Source organism: Dipteris shenzhenensis, chromosome 6 (genome assembly GCF_047967505.1).
Source record: "Dipteris shenzhenensis isolate YYH24624 ecotype China chromosome 6, Dip_SZ_1.0, whole genome shotgun sequence".
In the NCBI taxonomy this organism is placed as follows: Eukaryota; Viridiplantae; Streptophyta; class Polypodiopsida; order Gleicheniales; family Dipteridaceae; genus Dipteris; species Dipteris shenzhenensis.
The window spans coordinates 27,212,881-27,226,032 of record NC_141601.1 but is presented as its reverse complement, the minus strand read 5'-3'; the positions used below and the strand labels follow the sequence as shown (position 1 = coordinate 27,226,032).

At 44.6% G+C, this 13,152-nt stretch overlaps 1 protein-coding gene across 1 annotated transcript in view; it reads left to right on the top strand.

Moving 5' to 3' along the window:
* The first annotated feature begins 248 nt into the window (after positions 1 to 248).
* Positions 249 to 13,152, top strand: part of FIP37 (FKBP12 interacting protein 37) — a 90,246-nt gene continuing 77,342 nt past the window's right edge. Inside the window, exons 1-3 of the mRNA XM_087375820.1 lie at positions 249 to 428; positions 590 to 638; positions 2,871 to 2,932. Of these exons, the coding sequence (XP_087231946.1) occupies positions 408 to 428; positions 590 to 638; positions 2,871 to 2,932 (132 nt within the window). The 5' untranslated portion in view covers positions 249 to 407. The remainder of the gene's footprint in view (positions 429 to 589; positions 639 to 2,870; positions 2,933 to 13,152) is intronic.

Genomic DNA, 13,152 nt, shown 5'->3' with positions numbered 1-13,152 from the left:
GCTAAATTATATACTTTCATTGCTATAGTGGTAAATTGCTAAAATGCGAGTACTAATATGCCATAGATGGTGTCAACCCAAAATTTTAGGTGTAGTCCATGGTTACCACCCAGTATGACCGTAGAGGAGGCCATGGAGCATCCAATTTGCTAGGGCTTCATAAAAATTTGAAATTAGGATTGTCATATGAAAACATGATCAGCAAATTATATGGGAGAGATGTTTAAGTAGCGGTGTGGAAAGGAAGAGGAGAAATTTGAAATTGAGTTGAGAAATTTGGTCGAGGAGCAAAAGCTTAAGATGAATATGAGCAGCAAATTATAAATGAAGCCCTCTTGGCGCCCAGTTGCAAATTCTTACTGTGCTCAAACAATCACAACGCTGGGAGCTCAGTCGTCTTCATCAACATGGCGCCCATGTTCGAAGAGGTCACCTTACCTTCCTTCTTAAGCTCTTTGAAGCTTTCGTTCGATTTTTTCAATTCCTTTCCTGCAAATTTTAAAGATCGTATTTGGGATCATGGCACTTACCATTAACAAAAGTCGTCCCACGGTTGCAATTCAGCTCTTTATGGCGTTTGTATATGCAGGACGAGTTTGATTTTGGGGGAGACGAAGCGGAAGAGGCCAAACCCACAGGTATTACAAGGCAACGTCGTACTTATTAGTAACTTCCGCATCGTTTGGCTTTAACCCTCGATCCTCTGTCGAGTGCCAGGTTTATTGCATGCTATCATAAATTTTTTACTTTTAGACGATGTTTGTTGTTGAGCTTAGATACTGCAAATTCATTCCTGACATTCTTAACTTAGGATATTAACGAAGCCATTGAAGAACATTTACTTGACATTATATTATATTCTTTTAATAATCGACTGTTATCTATTCTCCATGGTGCAAGCATCCACGTGCATGCAACAGATGCAGTTCGATGAGATGCCACGCAAATGCTGCATCAATGTCCAGACTGGCTATCTTAATATAAATTGTCTGGCACCAGGGGCTGATTAGTCCTGGCTGACTAGTAAAGTTGGCCATACCCATCTTTGTGGTCTTCTGTGCACTCTCTGTCTGCCGTTATTCTGTTCAGGTGCCGCTGCTCCTGCACTGTTGTAGCAGGGTTTTGTCCCTTGTCTCTCAAGGTATTACCTAAAGCCTTCTCTGCCTGTGATCACAGTATCTGGTGCAAATGATTTTGCTGGCAAGCTAGTCTCTGTCCTGCCAGTTACAATGGTGGCTGCTACTGCTCCAGCCAATGTACTCGCGAGTATGTGGCATACATATGACACTCCTCGCAAGACTGGACTCTAAACTTGAGATATCTTGATCCCAGATCTGCATCAGTAGGTTACAATGGTGGCTGCTACTGCTCCAGCCAATGTACTCACGAGTATGTGGCATACATATGACACTCCTCGCAAGACTGGGCTGTAAACTTCAGGAGCTCAAAAATTCACATTTTCCATCCTTTGGCAAAGATGGGCTGACAGGAAAGTGTTTTAGACGGTGTCACATGGATATCGTCTTTTGGGCACAAAAATCCTTATTATAAAAGGGTGAAAGGAAACAATTCTGCCTAGGAGGCAAGAAAATTGAAGCCTTAAAAGGTAGGGGATTACTGTCATATCAAACTGAGATATCTTGATCCCAGATCTGCATCAGTAGGCCCCTAGGGCATTTAAGATCAGCACTACATCATCTATGTATGGAACGAGAGTTTGTGCTGGTGATGATCTAAAACACCCCTTATAGGGTTAGTCTCAGCTAACCAGGCGATACTACGCTGATCTCTATCCTCAAGCTACCTGCAAAGCCACAAAGGTTCCAGAGTCTGATTTACACTCTCAGTTTGTCTATCCGATTCAAACTCATCCTGAGCCTGGTCTCTTTCTTGAACACAGCCCTCCCAAAACTGCCCAGTAAACTTAGACCAGCCGGTAAGCCACATGGGGTGACAACTGTCCCACAAAGTTTAGTGGGTGAATATTCTCTTTTTTGTAGGAATGAATTGTGACAGTTTGTTAAGTCAATCCATGATCAAATTGCATCATGCCTGTGAGAAGTTGGTGGCAATCCTACCACACAAGTCCATCTGCTATCTGTTCTCAGGTATCTCAAGAGGATGCAACAGGCCACCACGTCTGAAGCGCTTAGCTTTATTGACTTGGCATTGTTATCTGTTTCCAACATACAGTTTGACATCAACCTTAAGCTTAGGCCAAAAGAAGGTTCTTTTGACTAGATCCAAAGTTCTTTGTATCCCTGCGTGTTCAGCACTAGCACTATCATGACATTCAAGATACAACGTCTTGTATCTCTTACCCTGGGTAAATAGACCGTATCCTTTTAGAAAAATAAACCATTTCGAAATACTCTCTAATTTTGCTACCAAGAGGGGCATTTGCAGCTTGTATTCCATCCCAAATACTCTCTAATCTGATGATAGCCTGTTCTCAAATGATCTTTGTCAATTATTTAGCTCCACAGAGCCGATGCATGAGATCATTGTTCTTGATGGTCAATTCGTTTAGACCCTTACATGAATGTTAGTGTAGAGTATTCAGTGTTATAAACAAAAACATTTCAGTAAAACATAATGAATTATCTCTTGGAAAGTTACATGTTTCATCAAGTAATTGACGTTCTTTTGACTTGGTGTGTTTAATTTCAATGATGATATCTCAGTTAATTGTTCCTTTTAAGGCAGAGATGCTGATATTTTCAAATTGAAGATTTTGAGATCCTTATTGATTGTCCAATAGTCATGTTCATTTTATCTTCTTAAGGGTTGTTAGTACAATGCTTGTTCATACTATGCAAGAATTCCATCTTTATGTGTAATAACAAGTTTTTATTTGGCTGGAATAACAGTTGCTAAAAGAAGCTTTGGTGATCTTGAGGATGACGATGAAGAGTTGTTCCCTCCAAAGAAGGTATAAGTGTTATTGGTTCATATTTTGCTCATAAAGTAAAATCTGGATAAGAGTCATCGTTTGAGTGTTCATGATTGTGCCTTCATTCTAATGAAGCATTTTGTCTCTATGAAAGGCAATTTTTATCTTGCAAAGGGTGTTTTATTGAATTGAACTATAAACAATATGGATGATATTGTGTTGTGATTTCTGAGTGCAGCGTAATCATGCACAAAAACTTTGTGGCACAAGGTGGTAAGAAGAGCTATAGAAGTTTGGTTTAAGGTTTGTAGATGCGCCCCTTGAATGCCTCCTGGTGTTTAGAGACATCAAAGTTTAACAGAAGGAAGAGGGGACAACAACAGTGTAGAAAGATAGAGAGCCCAGAATTTAGAAAAATTCACAGAATATAGTCATACAGAAGGATTTTATTACAGCAGAAACAAGCTCTCTGTACAATTTCTTCAGACTGAGGAGACTGCTACTGCAATTGACCTCTGCTCCAGACGCCCGTAGGAGAGACTCTTGGTAGGCCAAAAAAACAAAGACAATAATGCACTGGAGGTGAGGGGAATGGTCGCTGGAGATGCTGGAGTAGAGTGCGGGCTGGAGCTTCCCAGGACAGCTGATTGGAACAGATTTGGGCTGACCCAGTTAGGGTTGGGGTGACCCAGCCAGCCAACCACCAACTCAGCTGAGCAGCCTGCTGCTGACCGACCAGACCCTGCCCTTTATAATGCCCTCTAGCAGGGTCAGTTCCCTGCCAGTGGGGGCTGCTGTACTGCAGCCTCCAGCAGCCTTGGCTGCATCAAAACATATGCTTCAGTGGCCCTGGAAATAACTCAAACAAGGAGTTCTCCCAGCCCTGGTGCCTGATCTAAATCTGAGCATAATTACACCATACAAAAATCCCTGAGCAGCCCTATTGTCCCCACAAAAGGGGGTGCACAGGCAGGCACTGCCAATCATTTCAACACCCCCTCTCAGTGCCTGGCTGTGGATGTTCGAGCTGCTCCTGAGACAATGCCTTCATTAGGAGATCAGCTACATTCTCCTTTGTCGTACACCAAACAAGCTCACAACCTCTTCCAGCTTGATACTGCCCCTGGTGCAAGGTCTGCATCCCTACATGGGCACCTGTATCTCAGAGCTAGATAGCCCCGTCTCGAGTCCAAACTGGTACACTGTCACCAAATTGATGAACTTGATTGCCCCAATGACAATGGGCATATAACAACTCACAAGGATCAATCGACTTTGTATGGATTCCCCCATTGGCAATCTGCTGACCCATCTGGATCTCCAGCAGCTCATCAGACAATAGCTGCAGCAAACACTAGGAGACCCCCTCTGGATCTACTAGGTCATAATGTCCAAACAAAATACATACTAATAACATACTATCACCCAGCGGGAACAACTCCTTGTGGCTTGAGGTCTTGCTTGAAAGTCTGCCTCGGTGAAAGACTCCCTTCCTACTGCACCTGACTGGCAAGTACGGCTGCCACAAACAAACAAGTTGGCAGCGCATCCTGCCTATTGCTACTAGAAGGCTGGAGTATACGTCTTCGCGGCGGTAACATTGTCTAACTGGTTACTGGTCCCCTCAACGTTCCTTTGGGGACACTGTTGCCAATAATGATCTTTTTGGCCACATCAGTTACATGTATGGGACGCCTTGAGTGCTTCTCGTTCCTCAGCTGTCAATTGCTTTTCGTCTTTTTGCTCAGCTACGAAAGCCTCAGGTTGACTCTCATAGGTATGATCTACAAATCGCTCCTCTTGGTCAAGCACAGTTGGGACGAGTTTCTCCCAGGTTAACACATTCATCCTACCACTTGTTATCAAGGATGAATATAAGGCCCCATACTAAGAGGATAACTGGGACAAGAGAGTTATGGCCATGTCGTCGGACGATATCTGCTTACCCGCCTGAAGGATCTCCTGCCGAAGTTCCTGTAACTTGTTGATGTGCTCCCGCATCGATGATGAGTTATTGCGATCCAACAAACACATCTGGACTTCCAGGGAAACCCTCTTCATGGGAGAGGTTCGATTATACAGGGACGCCAAGTGCTCCCATATACTCTTGGCCACCGTCATGTGCTTCATGTGATTAATCACGTGAGGAGTACAATTAAGGAAAATAAACAACCTTACCCTTGCATTGACATGGTCCCGAGCTGAGACATGGACTTGGCCTCCTTTTGCTCCAAGATACCAATTGGACGCAAGGGGATCAGGCCTGGAAACTCCATAGACTCCATCATCACCCACCAAACTTCGTAATTGAGCCCATCCAACTGATTGGGAACGTGGGCAAAACTGAGATTTTTGTCTTGCTCTCTGCATTTATGCATTTTGCATTGGTATGGATGCTCGTTTAGTAGCTCCACTACCACAGCTCATTGTATCAGGATTTTCAGTCTCTCATACTCATCGGTTTTCCGAAGACTTCAATAAATTTTCTTTCTTTCTGCCATCTCGGACAAAGTCGCCATGTTGGAGTGAAGAGAGAGCTGAACTGAAAGAGAAGGTGGATGGGATGAGGATGGGACAGATGGGGACATAAGGTTGAAGAAAGGAGAGGGCTGGAGAAGAGGATGAAGGGGCTGACAGCCCAGTGTACATTCACTCCTCGCTATCCATCCCTCGAGAACACCTCCTTTCGTCTGAAAACACCCTTCAAAGTCACCCCTTGCTGGGCACCCTTGCTGGGCACCCGAACAGTCCACTCCTTGCACATGCTCCTCCTCAAAGACACCTCCGAACAACACCCTAAACCTCCTCTGTGTGTGCTGGCTCAACACTCCCTCTGCTCCTCAGGTCTGTGGCCAACCGTGGCTCTGATACCATGTGAGAGTGCAGTGGAATCTGAACAAAGCAAGAGAGAGGGAGAGCACTCTGTACTGTATAGATGCTCAAGAGATGTACAAGAGGTGCTCAACTGCTGCATCCTGAGAGTGGAAGCACTGCTCCACACAGTTGCTCCAAGAGATGAAAACAACAAAGAGGAGGGGGCCTATATATAGGCACTCCCCCCCTCTGTCAGGGCTGACCCCCTGATCTAGGGGCTGATCAGCAGCTGCAGGGGGGCCGACCAATAGGTCAGTACACTCCCCCCTCTGGTCCCGCTGTCCTGACCTGGAAACGTGACAACCACGTCTGGCCTAGTGGAGCATAAATAAAGGAGACTACCAACCAGTTGCCTGAAAGTGTGCCATCAAACTTTTCAGCCTCATCATGATTAGTAAATTTGAGTCCCTTTTCCAATGAGTAGCCACAGGTTTTCTTTCTTCCATCTTAAATTTCTGCAAGAGACCTTTAGTATACTTTGTCTATGACACACATATTCCCTCTTGGGTCTGATAAAACTCAATGCCAAGACAAAAGTGCAATAAACCCAGATCTGTTATGTCAAATATCTGACATAAAGCGGACTGCACTGTTGCGATTTGTTGTGTATTACTCCCTTTGAGTAGTATGTCATCCACATAAAGCTTTGTATGTGTATTGATGTATCTTGTGACAACAGAAAATGATGTATCTTGTGATACCATGTGCGGGGTGCTTGTTTGAGCGATCGCTCCTGGAAATCCAGACCTGCACACAAGCACAAACCACTGATCATAGAACCATAGAGAGCGCAAAGTCGCGAGCTCAGCTGACGATCCAGCCTATAAGCTAACACACTCCAAGACCCCTGCCAAGCAGGGAAGCGTACTGCCAGCAGCAGCAAATCGTACGGCCAATCAGCGAATCCACTTGCCCTACTAACGAACCAGCGCTGAATCCATAGCTTGTAACTATACTTCAAAAAAAAGTCAATGAGCCGGTTGGAGGTTCGCTTAAGCCGACCTGGAACAAGTCGTTCGCTGATGAATAATATTATACCACGTGCCGGATGGAGGTTCGCTTAGGCTGACTTGGAACATCTCGTATGTGGTTAAAATTCATACAATATATTTGACTTTGAGCCGGTTGCGGGCTCGCTTATGCCAGCCGTTTGCATCTCGCTCAAAGTCTAGCCAGTTGTGGAGCTCGCAATTGCCGGCTTGTAGCAACTCGTGAAATTATGTCGTCTACGTGTGGAGAGATAGTGGTATACATAGGTTTACTATCCTTATGTTTATAGAAGGAATTCACATGCCCTGCTTCTACAAATTTGTACTTGTCTCTCCAACGAATTGCTATCCTATCTCCCACTCAGGCACTAACCCAACGAGACTCATCCTCCCACACATAGAAATCACAACTTCCCTACTTGTTGACGAAATAGTTGAATTTATAGCCACCTAGTGCAAAAAACGAAATTTGCACTTACCCGGAAGATCCAAACATAATTCACAATTACCTTCAGAAATTTGCCTTCCAGGAGCGGCTCTGATACGAACTAACATGACCACAATCGCTCCTTATGCGCCAAACAAGTCTATCTCTAACTCTATACCAGACCTGCACACAAGCATAAACCACCCATCATAGAACCACGAAGAGAGGCACAAGCATGCTCACCACCCAAGCGTTATGCTCATGGGTCTGACCCGTAGCCCCCGAGCCACAAGTTGAGCTGCTGGCACGAACATCTACATCCAACCAATCCACAACTTCCCGGCATCCCATACCACCAGAAGGTGCCCATAGGGCCTCAGGACTACGTTAGGAATCTAGGCTACGCTAGAAAGAAGGTGTGCGTCTGCCACACGATCCAGGATCCAGACCAACAAGGAAGAGCTAGACCTGCTCTGACTTGCATGAATGAGAACTGAACCCCTAGGCCGCTTAAAGAGGTTATGGCCTAGTGCTGCTAAAAATATCTTGAACCCTAACTCGTTTGTTGCCCTTGCAACCCAACTTGAGAATCGCCTAGCCACTAGCTTCCCTAGGCTATCAAAGCTAGTCCTGTTCACCTAGGCACACGTCTTATACAATCCATGCACATGACAAAACCGACTCAAGGGATATGGGTCCCTCAGCCTTGCCCAAAGTAGTTGCAGCCAAGGAGCTGCCAGCACGGTATAACCAGTAAGCCCTAAAGAGGGCTGTACTAACCCGCACCCCTCTTGGGATCCTCCACAACCAGAAGCCCTATAAGGCGCTATACAGATCCGTACAGACTTGCTCCAAGTCTGGTCACATGCGTAGCACCTCCAAGCAAATGTAGAAACTTGGAGCTGTGGCTGGACCCACCACAAGAACATGGCCTAGGTGTGTACCTTTCCCCCCTCCTATTGTACACTCACGGGGGACGAGCACATCCACAAAAAGGCCCTCTCTCTGGACTAGCCTAACCTCACGGGGGGTGGGCACACCCACATGCACTGGCCCTCCTTCACTAGGGTGACATCCGGAGATGTTGACCTCCAACAAGTGTCACATGCCATCTCATGGTGGTCACGGATAAATCTATGGCTAGGATCTCAGGCTAGGAGGGGTTCCCAAGGGTGTAAGGCACACAGAGTGGGATACACAATATCCCCCTAATGGTTCTCTCTCTTGCATGTACAAATAAACATGTTTGCAAGAGGTACAATGGAGGGAAAAACACAACCGCCCCCCAATGGTTCTCTCTCTTTCATGTACAAGGATAAAGGTCTGCAAGAGGTACCATGAGGGCAAACATACTCACTTGGCCTAAATCCTATGGTGACCAAAGGTGATTACAAAGCCAAAGACACACACAACTTTTGTTCCATTCATTTTGGAGGACTATTCCAGGCAGAGTTCCTTGACTCAACAACTATAGGGGCATACGAATGGAGCTCTGTCAGAAAACATACTCGTCATCAAAGTAGGCCTTATCTTGTGGAGGCTTATGAAGTAGAACCATGTTGGTTGTCTCTTGCTTGGCGTTCTCATCCTTCTTGGTATTCTCTTGCTTCTTGGCACAACAAAACTTTTCATTGTGATTTGGCTTCCCATAGATTTTGCAAGGGTAGATTTTGAAGCAATCTTTGTCCAAGTGATTGGTTTTGCCACAATGCTCGCAAGGTTTGAAATTGCCCTTTTGAGTCTTTACTGCAAAGGCTTTATCAACTTCATGTTTTCTAGATTTTTTCCTCCTTTCTTCTTCTTGTAGTGCACTGATAATGCCTTCCACAGTTGGATTTGGAAGATTCTTCAATGTAGTGACCAAGGTGTGATACTCATTAGGCATACTTTTCAAAAGGACACCCATAGTATCATCATGGTGACAGGAGAGGCTATTGAAGCCAATTGAGTCATAAGACTTTGCATGGTGTTGATGTGAGTTGCTAAGGACTCCCCTTCATGCATCCTCAATTCAAAGAAGCTAATCTTTCAAGAGATTTTGGAATTGTGAGAACTTGCTCCAAATAGCACATCCAACTTGTGCCTTGTCACGGAAGGGGATTCTAAATCTGAAATATGATGAAGATACTCGTCACTAAGACCTAAAGCAATGATGGCATAGGGTCTCTCTTCTCGAGCATGGTCTCTTTGTGAGCTTGTAGTGGAACCTCCGGGTTGAGAGGCTATGGAAGAAGAGGCTGAAGCAGGACAAAGTACATATACCAAAGGGTGTCCACGCCGGAGGATGGGCGGAAGTACGCTTCAGGTTGCCATAGCTAGCAGCTTCTTTCTTGACTGGTTTTTTGACGATTTCTCCTCTACCCGTAGACCAAATGAGCTCAAATTCGAACAGCAAGCAGCTCATAGCATTGCCCAACTGTGGCTAAAAGAATTAGAGAAAGACCGACTGTAGAGGCTGCATTCTCCAAAAAGTCACTGAATAGTAATTGTGGTGGTGCTTACAGCAGAGGAAAGCTATCTCTGATTGCTTGCAGCTGAAAGGTCGCCTAATAGAGAGAAAGGGGGAAGAAGGTGAAGATAGGGAAGAAGATCATGATGTGGCACAAAAGAAGGCTAGAGCTCAAGGAGGGTCGTACTGCTTTGATACCATGTTGGAGAAGAGCAACGGAAGAATGATGGAGACTCAAAACATGAAGAACTAGGTTGCGGTAGGCAGCCTTTCCGTCGTCGAGCATGTAACTATTGACTCGAAATTGTACTTGGATCCTAGAATTTTATCAAACTTTTAAAGGAAAGAAGAAAGCGAGTAAAAATGTGCATGAGACATGACACGGGGTCCATTAGGACCCAATCATCCCTGTAAATGTCAGGGGTGGTGCTTTATTGACTTGGCCATATTGTTTGTGCGTTTTGTGAGTTGAAGCCCAACAAATACATGAATAAGGTGACGCTGACAAGAGCTCATCACTGATCCTACTTGCAGTCTTACAATATTGTCACATTCACATGGACTACGATCATATGAATAAAGGTATCAATATCCTTCGATCTTGCATCCAGCTTGGATTTCCTTACCCCCTCACATCGAGAACATGCATCAAAACCAAGGAATGTTGTAAGAATTCAAATTGAAAACAAGAAATTTTGAATGGACGAGCAATTGAAAATATTTGTATGATAATATATAATATATAATTATTATAACCACACAGTGTGTGGACGGGGAGGCGGCGTGCTTCCTTCCCCAAAGAGTTATAATCCGAGGGAACGGGCCCTTCCCTGTGCACCAAGAATATAAGCTCCAAGAATACTAGTGCCGAGAATAAGTCTTGCGAATGGATAAGATATTGGCATATTACTTGAATGTCAATAGTTGTAGTCGTAATTGATTCGCTAGCAAAATCACTGTGAGCGCCGCACAAGGTGAAATTCAAATTGTCATCTTTTGGTGATTTCTTTGATCTTGGACTCATCGTGAGCTTGTTGCGGAGCTAATTAGGTGGCGATGTCGAAGGGAGATTTACAAACTACGTAAGAATATGAGGATAGAGGATTGAGCAGAGTGCAGCAGGTGCCCTTGAGACCTGGCAGAGGCCACAACCGCTGCTACTTGTTGTCCATGGTCACCATGGAAAAGCTCTGGAAGAAGTAGTTTGCATGGTAGTCATTTGCTAGATTTGAAATGGATTTTCATTGGTATCGACCAAATTGGCTATGGCGTCTTCCTCCACACTTACTCTTGCCTCGCCTTCGGTAGTTGCATCTTTGTCCTCCTCCGTTCACTCACCGTCGCCTTCACCTGCGCACTACCCAGTGGTTCTTCCTCACCCTCCTACATGCCATCTTCCACTGCCCCATCCCGCCAGCCGCATCCTCAGCACGGTATGTTTGCTACCTTACCTTATCTATCATCACCATGGACGGTGTCTCTAGGTCACAGTTTGCCACGGATCAATCAAATGTCGACGTGTTAATGCCTTTGTTGATGGGGATCACCCTACTCTCATTTTTGGAACGATTGGTGTTCTCGTCGTCGTCGTAAAGCTTTTCATCATCCTTCCGCTCGCCTGGGTCTACATTCCCTTGAGGTCTGTGTTTGCTTTTCCAAGTTCCCATCTTTATTTAGTGTGTTGGGATCCGTTTCTGAAACTAACTAGACTATGGAAAGTAAACCTCCCATTGCTAATCCATCTTCCCAATAGAAAAAGGGAGGAGCTACCGAACAACGCCTAGCCACAACACAACGAATTATGGCCCAGCATCATGGCATACAAGAACATCAAATTGCAGCTCGCAATCAAGCACTCAATCATTGTAACTTCTAGCTAAGATTGACCTATCTCAAAATCAAAGTGACATCAACGATATCCTCTTCGACATAGCTCCATTAAACAGTCCCTTCAAGAACGTTATTCCAAAGTCTAAATCCTCCTGCTCTCAATTCGACGAGTCCACAGAAGAAGCAAACGCTAGGAAACACAGCCTCCAACCCCCTTTCTGATTCAATAAGCTGGATGCCGGATCAGCAATCACCGGGAGAAAAGCATCCAGGATAACATAAAACTTCTCAAAAACAAGTGTCCAGAAGTTACTTGTAAACTTTGAGTCCGTGTCAGTGACTATGTCAGAAGGCAAACCATATAGCTTAAACAAGTGGTCCACAAACTTGTGAGCCAACTGAACAGCTGATATGGTCGATCTAGTAGGTAAGAATCTAACCTTTGGTCAGACGGTCCACTAGGCAAACCGGTAATGAAATCCATGGCCCATTTATTACCTGGGATTTGCAATGGCTGTAATAAACCTGCGCTTCTAAGGCGTTCTGCCTTAGTAACTTGACAAACCCGGCAACTTACAACATAGTTTTCAATAAATGCACGCATCTTAGGCCAATAAAAGGTATGTTTTCCTAGAGACAGAGTCCGATGTATACCTGGATGTCCAGCACTAGGAGCATCATGACACTCCTAGAGAATCTTGGATCGAAAATCTGAAACATCTGGCACACATATCTTTCCATTCTGGAATATCAAGCCGTTCCTAATCATCCACCGACCTCTCGCCGCCTATACCGTAGGTGGCACAATCCCCGAGTTCTGGTTAACCATGGAGCTCCTATCCTAGACCTTTTGCCAATAAGTACTGAAGTGACTATCAGTTGCACAAAGCCCCCTCAAGGATTGAAATAGGTCTGAGGATATTTCCGTAAATGACATTGCATTTACAAACTTGACTCGACTTAAGGCATCCGCCACATTATTCATGGAACCCTTTCGATAATATATTTCGAAATCAAAATCTTGCATGAACTTTGCCCATCTAGCCTTTCGTCCCCTCAATTCAGACTCGTCACACACATACTTGATTGACTGATGATCTGTCAATACAAGAAACTTCGAACCATACAAGTAGTGTCTCCAAACCTTTAGAGCATACACAACTGCATATAGTTCTTTATCTAGTGTGGGCTAACAATATTGAGTGTTGTCTAGCTTTTTACTCTCAAAAGTTACAGGTCTGCCCTCTTGGAATAAAGCTGCCCCAATCGCAAAATCACTCACATCGGCCCATAAAACATAAGGCCAGGTAATTCAAGAATAGGAGCTTCCTTGATAGTAAGCTTCAAGGTTTTAAAAGCCTTGTTCAATGCATCATTCCAAGAGATCAACTGGGTAGACCTGCCTCCTCGACCTTTCAATATGTTGGTCAAGGGTGCCGTATGTTTGAGTAATCACGCACAGACTTCCGTAGAAAAGCCGTGAATCCTAGGAAAGAACAAAGTTGTTTCACTGTGTGAGGGATGGGCCATTCCAAAACCTTTTGGATACGATCTAGATCAATGCTAATACTTTTAGAAGAAATCTTGTGTCCTAAGTAAATGATCCTTCATAAAGAAGTCACATTTACTCATCTTGGCATAGAGCTTATGCTGTTGTAGAATAACTAAGACAATCCGGAGGTGTCCAATG